Source organism: Prionailurus bengalensis, chromosome B4 (genome assembly GCF_016509475.1).
Source record: "Prionailurus bengalensis isolate Pbe53 chromosome B4, Fcat_Pben_1.1_paternal_pri, whole genome shotgun sequence".
Taxonomy (NCBI): domain Eukaryota; kingdom Metazoa; phylum Chordata; class Mammalia; order Carnivora; family Felidae; genus Prionailurus; species Prionailurus bengalensis.
This window is the reverse complement of record NC_057358.1, coordinates 65,864,748-65,891,298: the sequence shown is the minus strand read 5'-3', so window position 1 is coordinate 65,891,298 and position 26,551 is coordinate 65,864,748. Positions and strand designations below refer to the sequence as shown.

The 26,551-nt window shown below is 36.0% G+C and overlaps 1 protein-coding gene and 1 pseudogene across 1 annotated transcript; one reads left to right on the top strand and one right to left on the bottom strand.

The window, feature by feature from the left end:
* Positions 1–3,471: 3,471 nt before the first annotated feature.
* Positions 3,472–13,400, bottom strand: LOC122473124 (dol-P-Glc:Glc(2)Man(9)GlcNAc(2)-PP-Dol alpha-1,2-glucosyltransferase). Its single transcript, XM_043563312.1, has 3 exons — positions 13,024–13,400; positions 11,566–11,763; positions 3,472–9,893 (listed from the first exon to the last, which is right to left on the bottom strand). Exons 1-3 carry the CDS (start codon positions 13,204–13,206, stop codon positions 8,838–8,840), a joined length of 1,437 nt encoding a protein of 478 aa, XP_043419247.1. The 5' UTR covers positions 13,207–13,400; the 3' UTR covers positions 3,472–8,837.
* Positions 13,401–13,530: 130 nt separating this feature from the next.
* Positions 13,531–23,710, top strand: LOC122473600 (annotated as a pseudogene).
* The last annotated feature ends 2,841 nt before the right edge of the window (positions 23,711–26,551 follow it).

The window sequence follows — 26,551 nt, the reverse complement described above, 5'->3', positions numbered from 1 at the left end:
CTTATAGGATGTGTCTTCTCTTTGCTCCTCATTGCATATAGCAGAACATTTTCTACCTATTTTTTATATAAAAATAATCTCAACTCCTTTGAAGGACAGGTTGTCAGATTATACAAGTTTGGAATTAGTGTAGCACTTTGCATAAAAAGGGCAAGTGGTCCTGGAGCCACTCTTCCTAAGTTTGCAAGGTTTCAACTTCCTGTACCTCACTTTCCTCATCAATAAAATGGGGATAATCGCATTTGCCTCACAGTTATGAGACTTAAATAAATCCATATTTAAGACTTAGACCAGTGCCTAGTACATAGCAAGCATTCCATTAATACTGGTCAGTTATCATTACCTACTACTCAAGTGCCAAAGTTTTACTATGCAATTTCTATCCATGCCCCTTTATGCTGCCTGGAATGTTTTTCACAATGTCTTTATCCGTCCCCAGCAAGTATAGTCTCAAAGGCTAATTTTCCCATGAAATTTTTCTTTGTCCTTTCAGTCAGGTATAATTTCTATTTCCAAGTAAACTCCCTAGCTTTAGACTCCTCCTTAGTGATTATCCTATACTTTGCATTAGTTACCCCCAATTAAAAGGTTAGAGTTACTCTTATCTGGAATAGATTAGTCACTTTCAGGTTTTTGATATCATTCTTATATAAAGGACCTTCAAATAGCTGTTGGATTTAATACAAATTTTTACAAATCTGGGTAGCTCAGTCGGTTAAGCATCTGACTTCTGCTCAGGTCATTCTCTCAGTTTGTGAATTCCAGCCCCATATCAGGCTCTGTGCTGACAGCTCAGACAATACCCCCACCAATTTTTAGAAACTCTTGTTAAGTTCTTCAAAGCAAAAGTAACACCCCAACTTCTTTGTCCATAAACAGAAAGACTATATACATAATACATGGCAACTATAATCAAGACAAAACTCCTGGGCAGGTAGGTAATAGCAGAGGAACTTTATCTTATTGACTCTTCTGCAGATTGATAAACTGAAAACGGAAAAAAAAATGTATTTATACAAGCACTAAAGAGCAAACAAAAGCAGGCAGGAACTGGATAGGATTTGATAATTGGAACATCTCACTGGGTGAGATCCATGTTTGTGTGACTTTTTTCTGAATCCAGGAAGCTGCAACAGCACTGGCTTGAGGCATGAGAGGATAGTGTTAAGGTGGCTATAAATTAAGAAGGGAAATCCTGGAAGGAGGGAGACATAAAGAAGGAACCCCCAAACCTGTGTCTGGCTGACATATATAAATGGGAGAAACTTAAGAAGCCCAGTGGAAAGCAAGAACTGGGCATCTAAAACACAGAACAGGGATCTCTTCTCTTTACCACATGGGATCAAAATTTGGGGTTTTAGTCCTGCCAAGTTAAAAGTCCTTGGAAAACACTCTGGGCTTTATAAAGTCCTAGACTAACAATGAAACCCAAACCTCTACAAGTTCAAGGTGACCATCCAGCATTTAACTGCCTTCCATTACTATGAGAATAAAAGGAACATTATATACTTATTTAAGCACTCATTACAGATGCTTACAATTATTCACTTCTGGGGCAGCTGGGTGGCTCAGGTGTTTAAGCATCCAACTTCAGCCTAGGTCAAGATCTCACCTTTCTTGAGTTCAAGCCCCTGTTGGCTCTGGCCTGACAGCTCAGAGCCTGGAGCCTGTTTCAGATTCTGTGTCTCCCTCTCTTTCTCTGCCCCTCCCCCATTCACACTGTGTCTCCCTCTCTCAAAAAAAACATTTAAAAATATGTAGTATTCAAGGGCGCCTGGGTGGCTCAGTCGGTTAAGTATCCAACTTCGGCTCAGGTCATGATCTCACGGTCTGTGAGTTCGAGCCCCACATCGGACTCTGTGCTGAGAGCTCAGAGCCTAGAGCCTGCTTCAGATTCTGTGTCTCCCTCTCTCTCTGATCCTCCCCTATTCACACTCTGTCTCTCTCTCCCTCAAGAATAAACATTAAGAGGGGCGCCTGGGTGGCTCAGTCGGTTAGCATCCGACTTCAGCTCAGGTCATGATCTCACAGTCTGTGAGTTCCAACCCCGCGTTGGGCTCTGTGCTGACAGCTCACAGCCTGGAGCCTGTTTCAGATTCTGTGTCTCCCCCTCTCTCTGCTCCGCCCCTGCTCATGCTCTGTCTCTGTCTCTCAAATAATAAACATTAAAAAAATTAATATATATATATGTATATATACACACACATATATATAATTCAGCTCTACTAGTTCAAGACTAACAAAGGTAGGATTGGTGGATGGTAGACAAGGAAAACTGGTAGTAGTACAATGAGCCACTAGCATCCAGGTTAGAATTAGAGAGTATGTTAGACACAATAAATTATAAAATATTATAAAACTGAATTTATTTACAAGCAATGTGAAACCATGATATCTGAACAAACTTTTTAAAATGGAAAACAGAAGTATTTTATTCTTAGAAATAGATTTACTTAAAAATCAGTTTTAAATGACATAAACCCACAATATAATTTTACAGAACAGTTATCTAACAAAATATAAAACTTAAAAGCATCTATATACGACATATATTTATAAATTTTTTTAAAGATTAAGTTTTCCAGTCAAAAATTTTTTAAAATTCCCAAAGTATATCATGTTTGACTAACAATTTGCTTCCAAATAAAAGTCTCTTCAGAGAAACTAAGTAATAATTTTCAAACAACTATGCTCCTGCCTTTGGTAGCTGGAATTATCTAATTGAAACAAAGGTCTTTATTTCAGTGTAACTATGGCTAAGACTCCAATCCTGAGGGTTTTTTGGTTTGTTTTTTCCCTCCAGAAAATGGAAGGTAATATGGCAGATGGAAGATTATGTGCCTCTGGGATAGCCAAATTAGTGGGGGCCTCACAATCCTGACTTATAAAATCAGGGAGTATAACTACACTCCTCAGGTTTATTTTTCTTTCTGAAATGCTATGAATTTGAGGGTAGAATCCATGTCTTCTCCCTTCCCCCAATCAGGTGATAGCAGTTAACGTGGATTCTGGAGTCCCCCTGCCTAGATGTGAATCCCTGCTCAGCCAGTTATTTTGCAATCTTGGGAAAAACATTTAATCTCCCTACACTCAGTTTCTTCATGTATAGATTGGAGATATTAAAAACAGTACTGATCTCACAGGGTTGTTATGAGGCATAAATAATGTGGGTAAAGCACTTATAACACTGGCCAATACAATGAAATAGAGGAGTTTCCAAATTTTTCACCATCATCCTTCACTGATATGGGAAAAGATCTTGTCTATGCCATATGAAGTAAAAAATGTCATACAGGAAGATATGTTAGATTAAATCACTTAATACAGGATTACAAAACACAAAAATGATTGTTTTTTACATTTACTTTAGCTTCACAGAATTTAGAAAATATCCTGAACAACATAATAAATAAACATGGATAACTATAAATTACTTTGCAGTTCAAAACTTAAAACTATAAGAAAAGTAAATTCAGACTATTAAGAAAGTTTAATTACTAGAACACTCAGAAATGAAGTACAATATCACCACCTAGTGGATACTGCATTTAAAAACATTTTATAGATAGTGCTTGCCCTATTTATCATTAAGAGGAACATCCTTTTCAAATAGAAGCACATTCTCTTCACGAATGTAAAGGGGATTTAAAAAAATAGGAAACAAATTTAATACTATATTAGCAGTACTCTTAAACATTACAGATAAAAATACCTCTACTAAACTGTGTATCTCAAATTTATTTCTAAGACAAGGTAACAGAATTAGAAGTACAATTTTTGTTCAGAAATTTAAAATATATTAGAGACAGCATGCAAGTCACCAGAAATACTTCACCACGACTTATCAGTTCATGAAAAAAAGGTCAGTTGTAACAAACATGAATTTCAAATCACCGGGTTATGAAGCATCTTAAAAACATTTTACTCTACTTACTATCTCAATCACTTCTGAAGCATTCCTGATAAATAGAAATCTTGCCTCCAATGAGAGCGGAAACTTACTTTTTTCTGGATCCATTCCCCACGGAGACTAAACAGAAAATGTACATTTTTTTATCAGTTGAAATCTGTTGGCCCTTGATATATACTTCAGGGAATGAAGACTAGTCCAAGACTTCTTCCAAATAATTATTCTTCAATTATGAAAGCCTATCAAGTTGTAGGATCTCTAATTCTCCAAGTTAAACATTGTCTCTAATCTTTTAGCCATTTCTCTTACAACATAACTATCTGTTCATGCTCTTTTAAACAGCTGCTAGCATTTTAAAAAATGACTATTACAATACAAAATCCAATACAAACAATAATATGCCATGAATGTTCTGGTTAATGCACAGTAAAGACAGATGACCAGCTCTCCATATTTTACTTCTCTTAATGAAAAACTTTCACAGTGAGGCAGAGTATCAATTAAAAACTCACAGGTTGGGGAGTAAGGCCAATCAATGTTCTTCAGTGACGATGCGGACTTTGGGCGACTTGCCTGGTCTGCATGATTTTAGCTTCTCCAGCGGTTAAAGAGAAATCAGTATCTGCCCCATACAAATATGAGGATCAAATGAGACGATATTTATAAATCAGTCCACGTAATGCCCTGAACACTGTAGGTGCTCAATAAATGACAGCAATTGTTAGTTACCATTACTTTTCCTCCCTCTCTTTCTCATTTTGTACATGCCTTCCCACCCCCAACACAGTTCAGCTGAACTGAATCATCAGAAAAGTTTCAGTCAGTGTGCAAAAAATCAATATAATGCTCAATATTTATCTCCTCAGAAAAATATCATATTTCTTTTTGCCTGATGGTGATGTACTGGGCTCAAATTAACATTAAATTCATCAAATGCCCATTTTTTATAAGCAAAATGTAACAGTATTATTAGATTTCTCACTGTGGCAACATTTCTTACTCTAGAAATAATTTTTAAATGTTAAAGAATTTAGTATTGGGTTCATGGATATGTGTTAAAAAATATATCATCTATCTACTTTTATTATAATTTTCTTTCTTATAATACAAGTTTTAATATATTGCAAATATTTGTCTAATTGTCAACATTTAAATCATAAAAAAGTATCCTAAATAAAAAATAACATTTATTCCTAAAGTAGTAAAATGCAGCCTAACTAAAATAACATAAATTATTCGTAATTGGTTGAAATCTCTTTTCCCTTAAGAGTTTAATAAGCATCAGAAGTTTTACTGCTATTATATTTTAATGGTTGAGAGTTACTTATTTTAAATAAAACAGCAATAATTTTGAAATCACATCCTATTATAACAACATAACATATTTACAAATAGATACATAATAGAAGTATTAAACAGTATAGTAAATAAAAAAAATTTTTAAATAAGGCAGAAAATTTAGGCAGAAAAAAGTTTAGGACGGTTTTCATTATGAAGCATGTGATTTATTTCCTAAGGTTGGCTTATGGTTATATAGTATATCTTTTCTAGGACATTCGCTTCATTCTATACTAAAAACTTCATTCAGTATACACTTCACATTTACTATACATTTATGAACTTTATGGATATATGGTGGAGGTTGAATTAGTTTGAAATTAGGCTAGACACATGACAGGCTAGAATAACTGGAGTTAGGACAAATACTGTTTCCACTTGAAATGAGGTCAAATGCTTAAAACCACTTGCTTTATTGAATCCAAAGTCACAAATACAGAAATCCTAACTTTCATGTTAAATGCTTTTTCTACAAGCCCATGGTTTCTATGTCATATTTAAATTTCCATTTGAAAAAGCTTTCTCATATTACTTGCCAGATATTTTTCTTGTTTCACTAAAGGAAATTCTAATTGCCTCAAAGATAATAAATGCTCTCTAACCTGATCAATGCGAATTCATTTTTCTATTTCCACATTTCACTTAAATGTTTATCTAAAATAACTGTCCACTATTTAGGTAGTATAATAAAAATAAGGATCTCTTTTCTTCTCCTCTCCTATCTTCAGATGATTACGAAGAAAAAAAATATCAAGAACAGTGACAGTTAAATTCAAACAAGAAGTACACTACATTAAGCTATTTATCTATTAGAAATAAACTGCATTAAGCTACTTACATTAATGTACTTCATGACAGACTAAGCACATTCCAGAAATAACTTTAAGAAGAGGAAGAGGCCAGACAGCTAACATAATTTGTCTTATGACAAAATGACATTCTATATTTAAACTCAGGAACACTGTACTTCCAAATAATTTAAAAACATAGTTGGACACATTAAAAAGATTTCCAGATATCTAACAAAAGAAAACACAAATAGTGTGTGAGGAAACATACAGCACACTGCTTACTAACACCATATAAAGAGAATACTCTGTATCTATGGAATTTCATGTAAGCTAAAAACAGTTCAAAAAGATTTATTATAAGGCTTAGAAAATTTATGCACTAAATCTTTTTAGGACATTCTTTAAAATAATCCTACTTAAAGACTTTAACAATAATCACAAGGCTCCACAGGCTATCCAGCTTATCAATACTTCTTTTTTTTTCAATAATTACCTTTTAATCAAGAAATTCAATTTAATTTTCAAGAAATGTCAAAATACATATCCAATAATTCTTGAAAAATCTTCAAAACACAAATGCAACCTAAGATGTTTCTAAAAGCTATATGCTCCATAGCACCTTTTAATTCACAGTATTCTTTTCTAAAGTATTAAGTACTGTATTTTACATACTGTATGGAAAACATGGAAGATTACCCTGTTTCCCTCTGAGTGTGGATTTCCTCCAAAAAAATCTCTTAAAATAGCAGGAATTCAACACTTACAAATGAACTGGAACAGTGATTCCCCCAATATGGAGTAGAATGGTTTCCTCATGTTGCCAGACTGGGTTAGAGGGGAAGTTTTTTCATCTCAACAATATTCCGAGTCACAAAAGCCTTGCATTAATAGTATCAGATAAGAAAGTTGTTTATTTTGACTTCCTGGAACTCAGATCTCCATTATAAGATAATAATTCGTGTTTTCTTATCTAATTATCAAAAAAAAATGAGTTGTTAAAAACATCTCTCAACAATCACTGTTACAACTAGAAAATCAATATACTTTCTAAGTACTGAACAGAATACAAGACTGCCCTATACTTATTACTAAAGATTATACCTGTAATTTTCACCTACACAATTTTATATTTGCAAATGCAGAATCTTTTCCAAATCCACCCATTGTTTAAAACCCAGAGAAAACATAATCTAACATTGAAGATAAAGTAATTTGTTCACAGTTATTTAAAAGTTTACAAATGTAAAATGATATTAAAAGATAAATTCTGTTCACAGTTCTAAGTTTGCATGTCAAAGTAAACATGTCCAAGTACTACTTTTCTGTAAAGGAATGACAACCAAGTGAATTCACATGAACAGTAGACACAGAATTTAAAGACTCATATAAACTTCCTATCTGAACAGTTGCTTCCTAATCTACAAAATAAGACTAGCTCAATGAATGGATCTCTAAACTTCCTTTCACTTCTATTTTGGATAATGGAATCAAATACCAAATTACCCTTACTTTTGTAATTCTGTAACCTTGGAATCAGCTCTTAGTGAAGACGTAATTTTACTTAAAATACCTCAGCAAAGAAAGAAATTATTTCCTACAAATTTTATGAGGTTTATCCTAAAATATCCTTTGGTAACTTCAGTGGGTGAAAAGTATCCCACAAAAAGATGTCTACACGGAACCTATAAATGTGCCCTTACTTTTGAAAAAGGGTCATTGTAGATTTAAGTAAAGGTCTTGGCATAAGACCATCCTGGATTAAGGTAAACCCTAACCCAATGACATTGTCCTTATAAGAGAGAGAGGACCATGTGAAGACAGAGGCAGAGATTGGAGTGACACAGCTGTAAATCAAAGACTGCAGACAGTCACCAAAAGCTAGAAGCATGGAACAGATTCTCTTCCAGAGCCTCTAGAAAAAATCAACCTGGCCACACCTTAATTTTAGAAATTAGATATTTTTATAGCTACCAAGTTTGTGGTTATCTGTTACAGCAACCAGAAGAAATGAATACACTAATGTATCTCTGAACTAAAATCCCTTTTAAAAGGTATTATCATCAACACAATTTATCTTTGGCCATCATATATTTCATATTAATAATCAGTGAAAGGGGGACACCTGGCTGGCTTAGTCAGTAGAGCATGTGACTTGATCTTGGGGTCGTGAGTTTGAGCCCCACATCAGGTATGAAGATTACTTAAATAAATAAATATATTTTTTTAAAAAAAGAATTAGTGAAAGGGCTTGATCATTTCTAGATTTTTAACAAAAATTAACAACTTAATTCCAAGATAAACATAGATGAGCCTCTAATTTATAACATTTACTATCTGAGTCTATTTTGCCTTATGATTCAAATTATAATCACTGAAATATTTTAATCAAGAACATTACCTGATCATTTGTCAATATGTTTCAAATACTTGTCTGCTATTGCTTTCTGAAGAGAATTCATAAATAAGTTTCAGTACTACAAAGCTCAGTTTTCTTAAACTTGTACCTGTAAAATGTTTTCAAGCTTTTTGAGTGGTCAGCAGTATCAAAAAGGTATCATGAAATAACTGTAAACAATTTCATTTTCCACTATTCAGGCTTATGGAGCAAGTCTTAAACTTTTCTCAGTTCTTTATCAGTTCCTTGGATTTATTATGTATGTTTAAAACACAAAAAATCTGATGTGATCTGTGGCTCACCACTGTGCCTAAAACAAAGTCCATAATTTTTACCTCTTCAATTGTTCATTGTGGAGATAGTCTATATAAGTCTATTTTTAGAACTCAAGATATCTCTGACATTACCACATAAATCTCTGAATGTCCTGACTATCTGGCCACTGAAAAGTCTTGTTCAGGAAGACATAAAAAGTTAGGAAATTAACAACTGCATAACAGCCTAGTTCACAAACAAGTCTAGATATAGGTGGTAGAGGTATGTTAAGCCTATAAATAACATAAGGTAAAATGAAATAACGAAATTCTAGCAGTTTCTGAGGTACTGTAACAGTAAACAAGCATGTGAAAAACATTAAATTCCAGAAAATTGACTTAGATTTCAAGGAGTCAGCTATACTCCAACCAGCAAATATATATACTGGCACTAACAAGTATTTCATAATTTCATATCTTTGAAAAACTCTTTTCCATACATAGAATGTATAATGTCTATTATCTGCCAGCAAGTATTTATGAGCATAAGTGAATTTCCAAACTAAAAACAGAGAGACTAAGGTGATCATAAAAAACTGAATTCTACGTTTCCAAACTAAGGAAAGAAAAGCTCTAATTTTGCCAGGAGACAATAGGTGAGGAAAGGAAAAAAAGAGAGTAAAAGAGAAAAAGTAGAAGAGTTGAGGAAAATGTAGACAGGCTTCATGACTACTTCGATCGCCAATAACAATCCCACCATTAACAACTACAAAAACACAAAACAGAAACACCAGAAGGATGTACGGCCAAGTCAAAAGGAAAAGCACACTCAAGTTCTTAAAGGACATGGAATAAGCCAAAAGAAACTGAAGAATTTTCCTGAATTCTGAAAATGGTCCTTTAATAGGGGGAAGCCTCTCTTCCTTCTTCTTTTGTAGCTCAGTTTTCCAAGCTTCTGTTAATTTTTGTGCAATGACATTTCCTGCGCAGAAGACAGCCCAGATGATATTAGTTTGACGAAACATGAAGCCACAAAATCCAAGCAAAGCTGAAGTTTTATGATTTCCATAAAGACACATCAAATAGGCAAAAAGAGTAAAAAACATGGATCCTGCTTCTGTATAATAAAGGAAGTTAAAAAAATAGAGTGTGGGAAATACTGCTAATGTTAATGTTGACAAGATTCTCTGGATACTTGAGGCAGCCTAAGAGGAAAAGAAAATACATTTACAATTATTTTCACAATAAAACAAATATGCTATTTCTGCTGGGCTAACAGAGATTTATTAAAAAAACAAAAACTACCTTAATCTTATTTAAATAAAATTATTCAACATTAATCTTATTTCTAGCTTTGCAAAAACACAACATACATTTGTAAGGATGTTTTCTGGTACCTTTTAGTTCTATTTATCAGTTTGGAAGTCATGAAGACAACACATGTGTATGCCAAAGCCTCTATGTTCTAAAACACTTTGAATGATTCAACAAATAATGAAAGAGTTATTATTGTGTGAACTAAATTCTATGAGGAACATGTTGATGAACGGGACACAGGGCACACAGTTTCATTTCCCTGAACTAAGTCTTAGTGCTTCTAATAAGCATTCATTTAGCCATCATCCTTAATTTCTTTTAAAGATACTCCCTTCAAAACTTTAGACGCAATGTAAATATGTATATAGCATTTTTACCACTATACCCAATGGTCTTACTGTTTCATGATGAATTTACAGGTTTTTTACTGAAAATAGTGGTCTCAGTCTAAAGTTAAATATCTTACTTTGGCCTTTCTCAAAAGCTATTTCAGATTTTGAAAGTATTCTTATCTCCTGAAATTTTATCTTCCACTTAATCTAAACCACCAAATCAGACCATGCCATTCTCTTGGTTAAAATTAAAAGCTGTATGCCATCACTTACTAGATCAAGTTCAAAATCCTTTCCATGACATATGAAGGCATTCATGACTTCACCCCTACCCACTTGTCTAGCCTCACATCCTTGTACTTTATCATCTTATGATTCCAAAGAGCAATTCTCTATGATCTTGTTGCTCACCTCATTTCTACCTTTGCTTATGCTTTTTCTCCTGCCAGGATTCATTCCCCACCCTACAGTACTGTCTATTCATCGGGATTCAGTTCAGATACCATCTTTTCTGGGAAGTCTTACCCAATGCCACCCATACATCTTACTGCCATTCAGGCTACAAAATAAGTGCTCCTCTAATCCTTCTGAGTCCTTATAATGTCTTATACCTATCTCCCTCTCATCATTTACACTATTGAAGTCATTTAAGTTAAACCTAATTATTATATTGAGTCCTTACTATTCTATCAGGCATTATTCCAAATGCCTTCCCTTTATTAATCTCCTGTACTCCAACAGTCCTCTGATGTAGATTCTATATTTCCATTTAATAGAAGAATACACTAAGGGGTCACTAAAGGTGACCTGCTAAAAGTAACACAACTTGGAAATGGACAGAATTCCAAGCTAGGCAATCCACCTCACCATTCCTCAAAGTCTGTCTTCCCTAAGGAAGATAAAAGTTTGGTAAAGAAAAAAAAAATGCCTTATTTATTTCTGTAGTCTCAGTGCCTACCACACATAATAAGCACCATAAACATTTACTGAACTCATTTGATTCACAAATATTTATTTTAGGTTTCACAAATCAAAGTATTACAAATCATTCAAGTATTTAAATACAAACTTCTACTAAAATGGGGGTAGGAGACTTGCTTTATCTTAACAAAATATACATAAAGACTAAGTGTTCAAGATACTTTTCACCAAATCTCATAAAATCGATTTATCAAAATTGTGGATCTGACTACATAGAAACTTACAATAAATTATTTTGGAAACATACCTTGTGTCTGGGTTGTACCTTGCGGAAAAGCAAATATAGTAAATAGAAGTTGCCTACACTGAAGAGAAGATTAACAAATCTGAGCATTCCAATGGAGCACACAACATGTTCAGACCATCCAAAGATCCAACTGGCAGGTTTGACCACTCCAACTGACAGCAGGTATAAGCCAGGTAATGTAGTAATCATGGGATCCCACTTAAAAAGGAAAGGCCAACAATGAAGCAAAAACAAGATGAAATACTAACAGGACCTATACAAGGAAGTCAGGCCCAAAAACATCTCTACCACTGATCAGGTATGTTGAGAAGTTAGTCTGTGACACGGTGGTTAGGTAAGTCCTCAGCGGATAAAATATCTCCTCTAAAGAAAAGTTTTGCTTATATTTTGCCTCTGTACCTGTTCTGTGCGGAAGTATCTGTAACCAGTAAACAACAACAACTTAAAACCAGTTTCCATTTTCCAAGACCTACCCTTCAGAAACCCTGTATTTTAGTGATCAAACTGCAAATGTTCCCATTTTAAAGTGTGGAAACACTGGCTAGAACTCTGATGGTTTTGGAGGGAAAGAAGTGTTTAAAGAGATCAAACCACAGGCTCCATAATGGTAGCTAACATGTACTGAGCCAAGAATTGTGCCAAATCCTCTTTATTTAATCCTGCAACACATCTTATAGTAGATCCTGTTAAAATTGTCATTCTCAGAGAAGTAACCTGAGGCTCAAAAATTTTCCAAGGTCACATAACTAGTAAATAACCACACAAAAATTACAGACTTTATATTTCTAACCACATTGTTTCCTCAGAAAAGTAAGGGTAATACACCTACTTTATTTTTTATCTTTATATTTACATAGGCCTTTATATTTTCAAACATGATGCCACCTCACTGGGTGCTAGTTTCTCCAGTTAACTGAAGGTTCCTAAAAACACCAAGGATGGAATTAATGTAACTTGTCACTTCTTGGTGGCTAAAGATTCCCCTCATTCCCCCCATTCCCCACAGTATCGCACACCCAAAATACTGGGTGAAGCTCTTAACAGGTGAACTAAAGTGAGGTTTCCTGACATTTCCAAGGGGGCCGGCCGATGCCTCTGATCTAGGGATTGGGGAAGAAAAGCTGGGATAGCTAATACCAGCCACCAAGAGGGAAACAAATGTACCGTGCGCCTGGGTTGTACCTTGTGACAAAGCAAATATAGTATTCCATTAGCTAATCTCTCAGAACATTACTTCCTGAGACACAGATCTGCTTATATTCATTCATTTAAACAAACATTTCACAGATCTCAGGGACAGGAACAAAAGATTACCCAGTTCCTTTCATAATTCGAAACTGGAAGGGTAGAGCGGAGGGACCAAAAGATAAGGGGGGGTGAGGGGGAAAGAAAGTAGTGTTGGGGCTGGGTCAGCCCTCTCTGGCCTGCCCTAGGGTGGGGGTAGGTTGGGGACCCCACCTGCGAGAGGGAGAAATGGCCCTCACAGTAGCGCTGCGCCTGCGGCAGGTGGAAGATCTCGTCCATGTAGGGCTCTCGCAGCGCCCGGCTGAAGGCGGAGAAGAGGAGACAGGACACTAAAAAGGTACAGCTCAGGGCAGCCGAGAAGTAGTAACCCTCGAGCTGCGCCATTCCTGCCCCCATAGCCACTGCCCAAGAACCCAGTCCTGGAAAATCTGTTCCGGGTTCTCGAGCCTGCAAAGTCGAGCTTGAAACTCGGGCTCGAAATGGGCGCGCAAGGCGGGACTGGCCGGACAGGACTGAGCATAGCCGGAAAGCAAAGGATGCTGGGAGAGCCCGGACCCTGATCTTCCGGAGGGATCCGGTCACTGTTTCCGGAGTGAAGAGTTTAGGTAACGGACCGGGCTGTTACCCTGTCAATCACGTTGCGCAGGTCGCACTGGAGTGGTCAGAGCCACCGGGAGGGGCGGATCCCGGAGTCCACAGGCGCTGTAGCTGCGCGGCTAGATGGCTTTGAAGGGAAAGCCGCAGTTGTTTATCCCTCTAGTTGCCTTTGGCTTTTTTCCTGCTCGTTCTCATCTCTTACCAGGAGGTGGCATCGCTTCCCCACGTTTGCAATCCCCAAGCCCTGACATTTTTGCTCCTTTCCCCCTAATTATTTTTCTTTCATGTGATCTGAATTGAAACCTGTGATTCCAAGATATTTGGTTTCATCAATTTTGGAGTGTAGGAGGGGAACTTTGGTTATGGAAGCTAAGATTACGACTTCCAGATTAAAACTTGAATGTCTGAAGAGGCTTTTCACTGCTGAATGAACTTCACTTAGAGGATTTTTTTTAAGGTTAAAAGACCTCTTTTAGAATGTGGACACTCTCAAAGGGGATTTAGTTAAGTCGGCATTCATAGTGCACTCTGACAACCAGATTGCAGTACTCTGTAGGAGCTGGGGAAAGACATTTTTAGGATTTGGGGTGTTTTAGATAAGAAAGGATTCTCTGTGTCGGCAAGTTTGTTCTCGTTCATATCTCTGCTGCAGTATTTTATTTTTACTACTAAATAATAAGCATGAACATATTAATGGGTGGCACTGTGTATCAGTAATATTTGTAGTCCCCCAAACGGCTTTCACATACTAAGCACTTAAATTGGTAAACTGTTTACAGGTTGTGTAGATTTCGCACATTTCTGATACTAGGAGTTAGGGGCAGGAAGTGAAAGAGAATATTTGAAGAATGCTGAAGATAAATTATGTCTTGTAATTTTGCCTTGAACATAGTTGGCATGTTTTGAAGGATGCCCTCTTGGGTACTCTCAGTCAGATGGTCTTTGGTGGGAATACATTAGAAAAGTGTCAGGATTTGTTTAGTGTTACAAACCTCAAGGTTCTCAGTTCATTTTTCTTTGAGTCCAAGCTAATTCACACTGTCCCAATTTAGACAAATTAAACTGCATCCCTATTCAGTCTCTGCTATTTCTTCATTAATAAAAGGGCACAACGTGAATAGGGGTGGGATGGAAACATATTTAAGCCACTGGAATCAAATCATGTCAGGATTCTGTTTTGATGTGATGCTTAGCTTTGTTTTGTCTATTATCTCCCATTTTATTACTGGGTCAATAATGTGCTCACCTATTTAAAATCATGTCCAGATGATTCAGTCTTCAAAAAGTAGGTAATGGTCTACAAGTAATGGCCCCAGATCCCATGATTTACTCAAAGGTGACATATGTACTGTAGGGGAGGAAAAGTATCTGTTTCCTCTACCCTTCTAAGTTCTCAACTGGGAGTTCTGTAACAAAAGACAGATTAATGAGGAGAAAGCATACAAGTATATTTAATATAAATTTTATGTGACATAGGAACCTTCGTATGGAAGTGAAAACTTGAAGAGATAGTTCAATCTGAGCATTTTTATGCTAGGTTTGATGAAGAGTGGAAAGTAGTGAAAGGGTATGATAAGACAAAAAGTATGAGGTAAGTATAGTAAACTGGAAGAAACTTAGCAAGGCCTGTTCATTCAGATTCCTCTATGTTCCTTCAATTTCAAAAATAAGGATGCTTCTTTCCTCTGTGTGTAGGAAGGCCACCTCTCACATAAAGGTTTTATGATCTCCTTCAGGAGGTCAGAAAGTCCTCTCTAGGTTTTATGATCTGCTTCATTGGAAGACCAGAAAATCCTTCCTGCACATGCCATTTCTCAAATTTCTTTGGCTTGAAATATTCAATATAACAAGTTATATTTGGGGCTAACATGTCTTAAACCTCCCTCCCCATCAATACCCTGCAGTCTGTTGACTTATCCCTGAAATAGTGGGAAATTTTTCAAGATAGTAGAGTAAGGCCAGAGATTTGTGCTACAAATTTCTTTCTATAAAAATTGCCATCAAGAGCTTACATTATACATCCTGTCCCTATAGATATCACACACATCCCTTTAAGGTTACGTGAATGTTTCAAGGAAATATGGGGCTTTAGAACTGCTAGGGATCTTCTTTAATCTAATTGATTTCATTTCTGAAAAGCGGCTGCAGTTAAAATAAGTGCTTTACCTGAAATCACATAGGAAATTAGTGACAGAGGCAAAGGTAGAAATTAGCTCAGCTAATCAGTAATAAAACAACTCAAGAGTAATCAGCTCAAGAGTAATAAAATAACCCCATGTTGTTATTGTTTAAAACAATCTTCAATTTGTACTGAAATGAATGTTTGTTAGTCCCAGTAACCTTACATCTACATTCTACTCCTTTATGTTTTTATCTACCAAATTGAAAATACAGGTGTCATTTTTTTTAGATGTCCACATTGCAGAGTAATTGTATTAAAATCTGCTGGAGAGCCTTGTAAAAATTAGATTCCAGGGTACCATCTCAAACCACTGAATAATAATTTTCAGATTTGGAAACCATCAGTGCAAAACATGGATGCTAAGAAATCCTATTGGTTCAATAGTGGTCTTCACAGAATACTCTACTAGTTTGTTGGTGAATTATTTTTGCTATTTACAAATTGGTGAAGGTTTGTCATATATCCACTTTGGGATTACCACATCTTCAGTAACCTATAAATGCTTTTCCAAAGTCTGCCACTAAATCAAGACCTAATAAAATAGCTACCTGTGGGGATTTTAATGAAGTAAGCTATATTTTATTAGGCTTATCTTTTAAAACTGGATCATGATTCATATTCACTTTGCATTCTCTGCTCAGGATTTCAACCCCAATTTCCCACAGATGTTTATTTTGTGGAAAAGAGTCAACACTAGGATGAGTAATTCCATCATCATTGAACATTAGTTAAGTTCTCTATTTTGTGCTATTTGAATTATGATATAAAAAGTTAGGCAAGAAAAATAAGCAATTTCTGTTGGAGTTCTAAGGATAGGTAGTGTTCACAAGAAGTAAATATTTATGGGGTGCCTGAGTGGCTCAGTCAGGTAAGCATACGACTTTGACTTAGATCATGATCTCGATCTCACATCTCTGCTTTTGAATTCAAGCCCTGCTCGTGAGTTTAAGCCCCACGTGGGGTTCTGTGCTGACAGTATAGAGCCTACTTTCGGATTCTCTATTTCCCTCACTCTCTGCCACTCCCCCACTGGGGCATGCACTCTCTCTCTCTCTCTCTCTCTCTCTCTCTCTCTCTCTCTCTTTCAAAAACAAACATTAAAAAAAGAAATATTTGTTGATTTAAGCCATTAAGATTTTGCCTTTATTACTGCCATGAAACTTAGCCCATCCTGATCAATTCTTACATTCCTAATTTGATGAACTCATGTAACATTGTGTATATGAATTCTGTGGAACATAAATTTCCAAACAGTGAGTTTCCTTAAAGACTGTAATTCTAAGAGAAATTTGTCTAAGTACCCTCTTACTTTGAAGTGATAGACCAAGTACCATTCTTCCTCTTATTGAATGCTTTTCACTTGCTACCTGAACCCAAACACTGATCACTTGATACTGATAGTCGTGAGATGGCTTACTCAGTTCTAGGTGACAGTTCTAACTACAGCAGGGTACTATACCTTGGGCAAAATCATACATGATGACATTCAAAAAGCAAGTCTAACCTTGAGCTCAATTTCAACATATTGACGAAAAAACTTTTATAATTAACCAATGAATGAATGAATGAATTAAAAAGAAAACAATGCAACATTTTGATATAAATGTGTTAACCAGTATTTTAGCTCTTTGCTGAAAGTATCTTGAAGGTATGATGTAGGGTGACCAATCTTCTTGGTTTGCTGGAGACTTTCCAGTTGTAGCCTTGCAAGTTTCAGGAAATCCTTTGGTTCCAGATAAACAGAGATGGTTGGTCAGCTGGAAAGTTATACCATACAAACCAAAGTAAAACTTCCTACATATCCTGTATAACAATGGTTCTTAAAGTGTGGTCTCTGGACCAGCAGCATTAGCACCACCCAGGAACCTGTTAGAAATGCAAGTTATTAAGCAATGTTTTAGACTTACTGAAACAGAAACTCTGGGGGCAGAGACAAGAAATCTGTGTTGTAAACATTAATTTAATAATCAATTATGATTCTCCTAAATTCCTAGGTGAACCTGATGCACGTCTAAATTCGAGAACACTGTAGTCCTCTACATTGCCTTTGCTCTTCTGGTCACATGTACTGCTTTGCCACCTGTCTAGGGTCTTTTTTGTGTGTTTTCTCTCTCTTTTTTTTTTTTCCTCCTGGAGTCGAATTTGGCTTATCCAATTCTTCATCTCCAGGCTTTACCCTACTGAAAAACACAAAGTTAATCTCCAAACAACATAGAGATTCCTTCCTCCTCAGCAGGTGGAAAAGAGAATTTAAATACAAGTTAATATTTTTCTATTGTATAAATTCATACTTAAATACATCTATTTCTTCTTTTAAAAAATCTATGTAAAGAGGAACTGTTCTTTTTGAAAAAGAGTAGCTGAAACTATAGTCCTATAGCTACCGCGTCCAGTTAAATGAGAAGCATTCCAGGGAAAAGAAACTTCACAAAGACCTTTGCCCTTACACTATGTAAAATTTAAGGAAATGATGAATGATTGTTAAATGGATTGAAATATTATATTGATGAAATTGCAGTACCATTAAATCAATCAAAGTAAAAAGTTAAAAGAAAGACACTGACCTAATTTGTAATTTTACATTTTTAATAAACCAGCAGTATGATCTTACTAATTTAAAATGTTCAGAGTTTGGACTCAGATTTATCATACTGCTGTTATTACTAAGGAAACATTCATCCGTGTTAATGTGAAATATTTAAGAGGCTTTCTATTTACTTATTTCTCTTTTCATTTTAAAGGCAGAGCTAGAAGAAGACAGAACACCCTTACACTGATCATTTGGTGCCCTGCACCAATTGAAAGTTTGGCATACATTCAAAATATTGTTCTTGAATTATTTGTATGATATTAATTTAGTGAGTACAGAGATAACCTGAATTTTCATTAATGAAATTTAAATGCAGAAACCCTCATTTGGATTTTATTTTCACTGGGCAAAGCAGAGACGTTGTAGGAGTAGTTCCTATTCTCTGGTCCCTGTTTTTGGTCTTGTTTTGTCTTGTATTGCTTTTCTGAATGAGACAACAAACCATATTAAAAGATTTACAATTATTTAATACAATGAAATGAAATAGTACCTTGTTTATTACTGTCTCAAAGTTTTAATTTTTATAACAGCCAAGTTTTGATGACTGATGATACGTTTGTGCAAAAATAGTTAAAATAGATCTCTGTATTAAAGAAGTGGTTTTTCAAAAACTTATTTCCACTAGAGGGTGCTGACAACTTTAGCAAAATCAGGACCAGTTTGTTCCTTTCCTAAACTGACTTGTTTCCTAAACAAATGTTCTAGCCTTGCTTATCAATCAGCACTCAAAATCTGCCTAACAAGACTGCCACCAGGTTGGCTCTTTCTAGTTTTTAAAGCTCATTATTTTCAATATTAATACTGCATTACCATTATCTTTTTGTATTGATGTTCTTTACCATATGTAGTTTGAGAAACACTCCATACCTTGTGATAAATGCAAATTTACCTTAAAAAAGCAAAATTAGAAACTCCTGGGTTGCTCAGTCAGTTAGGCGTCCGACTTTGGCTCAGGTCATGATTTCGTGGTTCATGAGTTCGAGCCCCGGGTCAAGCTCTGTGCTGACAGCTCAGAGCCTGGAGCTTGCTTTGAATTATGTCTCTTCCTCTCTCTGCCCTCCCCTGCTCACACGCTCTCTCTCTATCAAAAATGAACAAACATCAAAAAACATTTTAAAAAAGCAAAGTTAAAGAGAAAAAAAAAAACCAACTCCGTATTATGTCCAAAAGATATATAATGTAACTTATTTTCAAAGTGGCAACCTGAAAAATGTAATGTAATAAATATCCAAGCACAGTGTTTCCATTTGTCCCACGTCATTTAATACAGTGGTCAACAGTCAATCTAAAGCTTGCACTTTCTTGAGGCACCTGGGTGGCTCAGTTGGTTGAACAGCCGAGTTCAGCTCAGGTCCTGATCTCAGGGATCGTGAGTTCAAGTCCTGCATCAGGCTCTGTGCCTGGAGCCTGCTTCAGATTCTGTGTTGCTCTCTTGCTCTGTCCCTCCCCTGCTCATGCTCTGTCTCTCTCTCAAGAATACATAAAACATTTTTAAAAAATTTAAGTTTGCCCTTTCTTTTATTTTTGAGAACTCAGTGTTCTGTGAATGAAAAGTTATTTACCAAGCTAGCCTAAACAAATGTGGCTTGTGGGTAAATGGCAAATTTTATTTGTTCTCTCATGAATGTGGGTACTCTGAAATCGTAGGGAGAGCCTGGAGATGGTTCTGGTTCTCCATCTTCGCAGCCTCTTTGTCAGATGGTTCCTTGCAGTGAAAGCAAGACCTGACCAAATTCCTCAGAAAATGGGCATGTGCTAGCTCCAATAAGGCAGGGGCAGCCATAAAATCGGCTTGTAGGTGGAAGGAGCTCTTTCTCTATGCCATCTAGTAGCTCTCCTGGGCAGCTCTTCTTCATGCGTGTCTTACTCCCAAGCACATGTGGTGACTTTCTTACGGTGTAATCGACAAACCTTGTAACCAGCTCTTCAGGCAGAAATTTTTTTAAGTTTATTTATTTTTGAGAGAGAGCGAGAGAGATCGTGCCAGCAGGAGAGAAGGAGGGGCAGAGAGAGAGGGACAGAGGATCTGAAGTGAGCTCTGTGCTGATAGAAGAGAGCTACAGGGGCTCAAACTCACAAAACTGTGAGATCATGACCTGAGCCAAGACCCTCAACTGACCGAGCCACCCAGATGCCCCAGAATTTTTTTTTTAAGTGGAGAAAAACTGAATTGTTCCTTCTGGACTTCTAATGCCATCAGTGCTGTTATCACTTAACTTGAACAGCAATAATACTGGAAGTCGAAAAGCTTTTCTATAAAACTTATGTTAATTACTATAATTTAAAATATCTATGCAGATATATGATCTTTAAAAGAATAAATTAAAAAAATAAACAAATTAGGTTGATTGAGATATGATTTATGCAAATAAAATTCACTCTTTTTCAGTGTACAGTTCTGTGCATAATGTTTCACAGGCATAAGTACAAGTCTCCCAGATAGTCTCTTCGTGTGCTAATTAGCCAAACTCAAATATTTTAATCAAAGATAATTACTATGCTAAATGGTTGATCAAAATATTTCAATTCAACTTAACCTATTCACAAACATATTATTTCCCAATCTGATGTAAATATAACAGCTTTCCCAAATATTACATGCTTTCCTTAATGCAGAATGTTCAATCATCATAAACGTGTTTGCATTCCTTGCTTGCACAACTTTGTAATCAGGTTACATTCAATGTCACTGACCTAGGCAAGAAGCCCTGGAAATATACTTTCTGTGGAAGGATATTCTTTTTTCAACCTGTTTATTCATAGTTTCACTATTGACTGGCTTTTTTTTTTTTTTTTGACACATCTACCATTAGTATAAGGCCAAGGTTGACAGACATTTTTTTGTAAAGATCCAGAGAGTAACTGTTTTCAGTGTTGTGGCCATATGGTCTCTGCTGCAACACTTAACTCTGCTGTTGTAGTGTGAAAACAGTCATAGGCAGTATGTAAACAGAAAGCATGGCTGTATTCCAATAAAAATGTATTTACAAAAACAAGTAGCAGGCAGGATTTGACTCACTGGTTATAGTTTGCCAAGACCCCCAGTAAACCTAATAGTTTCCAATTTACTTACTAAGATATAAAAAAAAATTATAACAGTGATATAAACAACAAATAATGAGGGCAGCATTCAAAACCATATAGATCCTGTGAATATCAACAGTGTTATTTCAACTAAAATTAGCTATTGTTTATGACCTGGGTTAACATAAACACACATTCTTTCCTCCATTGCAGATAGAACTCTACAAATGTGCTAACGTAGGACATTGAATCTATTGGGAAATAGTTTAAGGCCACCAATAATTCACTGATTTATTAAATCTCCCCCTACACTTCTGCACTAGAGAAGAAGATTATCCAGGGCACCAAATCTCTGGATATTTCTCATTGAGAAAGGGTGGGCTGTTGCTTCTATGAAAGAGATTCTGGACCCCCTCCTGGCTTGTTGATCTGTAGGAATACTTCTCTTACTGGGGATTCCTTGTTGAAAGGCACAGTAACAAGGGTCAGGAAAATATTAAACCCTATCAGTTCATACTGTCTGGATCATACGTCTCAAAAGGTGAAACAGCATGAAAAATGAGCTCGCAAGTGGGGCAGGTTCTGCAGATCAGGAAGATGTGGATGGAATTTTTTAAATACCTGCTAAGTATTATATAGGAGAAGGTTATGTGAAGAGCAGGTTTTCAATAATGATGACACTGGCTCATTTTACAAGGGTTTCAGCAAAAACACTTATATAACTCAAATGGTTGACAAAACACTGTCAGCAGAGGCTCGCAGGTCCTTTTAGAGCAATGGTTCGATTTTTGCTCATTCAGTGTTTGAACATAACTACTAGGAATAAAGAGAATTGACTGTGTATCACTTTAAGCAGAAGTATTCAAAGCCACTGCCCAATTATCTTCCTGTATTCTTCCCTTTGCCATGAGAATGTCAAGTCCTAAAAAGGGACTGTTCCTTAAGCCTGAGTTCTGAAATGGGAATGCAACCAAGAGTTGAGTCACAGTAGCCCACCCACAGCTATCTACATGTAATATGATTGAAAAATAAATGTTGTTTGAGGTTGTTATTGCTGTAAAGCTACCTAATATAGTGTGGTTATCTTGCCAAAATTATTTATCAGTGAAAAATTATTTATGTACACACTTGATAATAAGTAACATGTTCTGTGTCTTCCAAGGGGTCAGACAGTAGCTCTCCAAAATTATTGAATGAATGAATAAATGGAAGAAAAATATAAATAAAAGAGAGCTAGGAGATATCATAGGATATAATATCACCCATGTCTGGGAAGAATAAAAGTAGTTAAAGTCACTGGGATTCTTTGTTCCTCCCCATTATGCAAGCAGCCATACCTTCTTGAGCAGTGCAGGTCACATTCCTGAGACATGATGGGAAATATTAGAGAAAACTAATTTGATTGCATTGGGTGCTTGGTAATCAGGGCTGCTTTTGACACTGACACTGGATATTGTCTCTGTTAGTGACCCCTTAATAACTGCAACTTCATGGTCTACATGTTCCAGTATGATTCCACCCATGGTGAGTTCAATGGCCCAATCAAGGCTGAAACCTGGTAGCTTGTCATTAATGGAAAGCTCATCTCCATCTTCCAGGAGCAACATCCTCCCAACATGAAATGGGGTGATGCTGGTGTTTTTGAGTCCCCTGGTGTCCTCACTAACTTGGAGAAGGCTATGGCTCACCTGAAGGGTGGAACAAAAAGGGTCATTATCTCTGCCCCATCTGCTGATTCCCACATGTTTAGGATGGAGCAAGAATTTTTGCTCCATGAGATGAACCATGAGATGTTTAACAACTCCCTTGGGATTGTCAGAAATGCCTTCTGCACTACCAAGTGCTTGGCCTTTTCGGCCACGGTCATCCATGACAGCTTGGCCTGGTGGAGGAACTCATGTACACAGTCCGTGCCAGCACTGGATGGTCCCTCACGGCCCCTCTGGGAAGTTGTGGCATGATGGCCATGAGGCTTCTCCAGATATCATCCTTGCTTCTATTAGCACTGCCAAGATTATGGGCAAATTTATCTCTGATCTGAATAGGAGCACACTGGCATGGCTTTCTGTGTCCCCATCCCCAAATGTCAGTTGTAGATTTGCTCTGCAGTCTTAGAGAAAGCTGTCAAATATGATGATATCAATAAGGTGGTGAAGCAAACATTAGGGGATTATCTGAAAGACATCCTGGGCTATACCAAGGACCAGATTGTCTTTTGCAACTTTAACAGTGACACCCATTCTACCTTTGATGCTGGGGCTGATATTTCCCTCGGTGACCACTTTGTCAAGCTACTTTCTTGATATGACAATCAATTTGGCTACAGCAACAGGATGGTGGACTTTATGGTCCACATGGCCTCCTTGAGCCCCTGGACTACCAGCTCCAGCAAGAAAAAGAGAGGAAGAGAGAAGGCCTCAGCTGCTGGGAAATTCTTGCTCCAACTCATCCCCCAACACACTGAGAATCTCCTGACCTCTGCACAGTTTCATCCCAGACCCCCCTGAAGAAGTGGAGGGGCTTAGGAAGCCCTACCTTGTCATGTAACATCAACAAAGTGCACTGTACCCAGTCATAAACAAACAAATAAAAGCTTTGGGGATTACTTGAGGAGATGGGAATAGATTGTGTTCTAGGAAACCAGAAACACCATGAAGCCATTTGCCCAACTGTGAAATGCCTTTTGCCGAAGAATCTGGTACTGATTCAGTCCAGAAAATAGTTTGGTGAAGCTTGAGTGAGTGATGAGTCTTGTGCTTGACATGCTTCCAGTAAATATTTACTAAATAACTGTTGATCATAATCCCATTTTAAATAACATTTCATGAAAAATGTATCCCGCCTTATTAAAATAAGGTAATAAACTAGAACTCAGGGATACCCCATCAAGATTAAAATGTTTCTTTGATTAGCAAATGAGTGATTAAAAACTCCCATGTTACTATACCAAGGACATAGCAACATAGATTTACTTAGTTCATTTATTTGAAGAATATATGTTAGCTTTAATTATTTATGACAGTTTTAAGTATGCTCACAAATTTATTGCTTTGTTTGGAAAGTGTAATTAAATCTCTACTTTGGGAGATATTGATATTATTCATGTATAAGGATAAATCTGAAAATGGGAGCACTAATAGCTTACTCCAAATCACTGTCTTTCTCTTTTAGCAACTTCAAATAGTATGTGTATATGATGAATCACTTATATCCAGAAGAGTTAAACTTGTTGGAAAATCCTCCTCCTTGGAACTTCTACCTTTTTCTCCTTTCTTAGTGTGGCAGGCAGGTAATTTGTCATTTACTTCACACCTGAAATTTTGGAAGAATAGTAAAATGTAGCATAACATCTTTTATTTGTGTCTTAGAAGGTTTTTCTAGGCACTATAGTTGTTCCAAGCCTAAAAGATTTGGTCAGCCCAACTGGACCAGTTACTTTTACTATAAGGAGAACCTATAACTATATTTTGGTCTTTTTTATGTTCTTCTAAGTTTTAGATGACCTGTTAATTAAAATTCTAAAACACTGCAGTATTTGCTTACTAAATCAATGAATTACTGCAAGTACAAAACATAGAATCTAAGCTTTAACTATTTATTTTACTGCTAGAGAAAATCCATTTGTAGAATTTGGTTAAAGAAAAAAAAACTTCGTGTGAATCTTTGAGAGACTTAGATACATAGTCATTCAATAAAATAGGTGATTAATATATTAACTATAGAAGATAAAAATATTTGACAAATTTTTGAGAAAACTAACGCACCTGCAAAAATACTCATAAACCAGATTTGTTTACTCCTAACATTAGAGAAAACTTCCTAAAGATGCTCAGGCTTATAGTAAAGAATGATATAATTTAGTTAAATGTCAAAAAAAAGAAAAAAAAAGTGAGGGAGGATGGAGAGCTATGTACAAGAGCAGCATGCGGAAAGGTAAAGATGTATGAAAATGTGAAAGGTTTGAAGAAGTTCTTTCAAATTTGATTTTCAGAAGAAAACTACAGAGAAACACACACACACACACACACACACACACACACACAATTTTAAAATAGGCCATTTAAATCCCAATGGCAGCCACTCATGTGTGTTAGTATATCATTTTGTGCAAGGACATCAACATTACTCTAGGTTCCAGGATAAGAGACAGCATACCAGCTCTTTAAGAGTTACTGGTTTTCAAAAGTATTTGTATTTTCCATGGTTTGTTGTCCATGGTATTGCCCACGTTACCTATCTTTCAAGATAAATCAAATCAAACTTTGGCCAAAATTGATGTGGTTAAGAGAAATACAGCTATATCTTATATACTTTTTTAGAAGTACTTGCACTCTAAGAAAAATGGAATCTTTTAAAAGATGAGGACTGAGATTACTTCTAAGTCAATACTTGATTTGTTTTTGAAAGTAAATCTGTGCTAATGGAAAGCATCATTTTCCAGCATGAATTAAATTATTGTGCTCTATATTTCCTGCTGGAGAGAGTAGGTTCCTGGCAATATGATGTTACATTTGCATTTTTATAACACACAGTTTTAGACTATTCCCCTCAAATCCAGAGAAATATAAATATATCAGAGTATTCTTGAGAGAAATAGAAGTTTTCCATTATATTTTACCAACCTTATTTATAGAATTTTCAATAAAATCTGTAATTTTGGTAAACCAAACATCCAAGTAATGAAATTTCTTACTTTTCATAAAGTAGGATACATGCATCAGTTTCATCATTGATAAGTTTATCTCAGTTTTTCAGAAATACATCAATAATATATAACAGCTATTTCTATTACAGGAAGATTCTTAAATGCCAACATGTAAAGCTTATACAATTAGATACAGATGAAATGTTTAGATTCTTGTCAATATAGTCTTAGGAATAAAAATTTTGGTTTTCTTTAAGCCATACTTTTACAAAAAAAACATAGGGATAATTTTTCAAATGACATAATAATTTCATTGTGTGAAAACAAAAAACTACAGTAATGAAAAAAGTTAGGGTTCCTTTACAACCAAATACCTAGTTTCATTAAAGAAAGATTCAACTTTTAAAATTTCAATTTGTTGGGGTGCCTGCGTGGCTCATTCAGTTAAGTGTCCAACTCTTGGTTTCAGTACAGGCCATGATCTCACGGTTCATAGGTTTGAGATCTATGTTGGGCTCTGTGCTGATAGTGTAGAGCCTGCTTGAGGTTCTCTGTCTCCCTTTCTCTCTGCCCATTCCTGGCTCATGCTCACTTTCTCTCTCTCTCTCCCCTCTCTCTCCGCAAATAAATTATCATTAATAAATAAGTAAATACATACATGCATAAATAAAACTTCAATTTGTATGTAACTGCAGAAACAAAT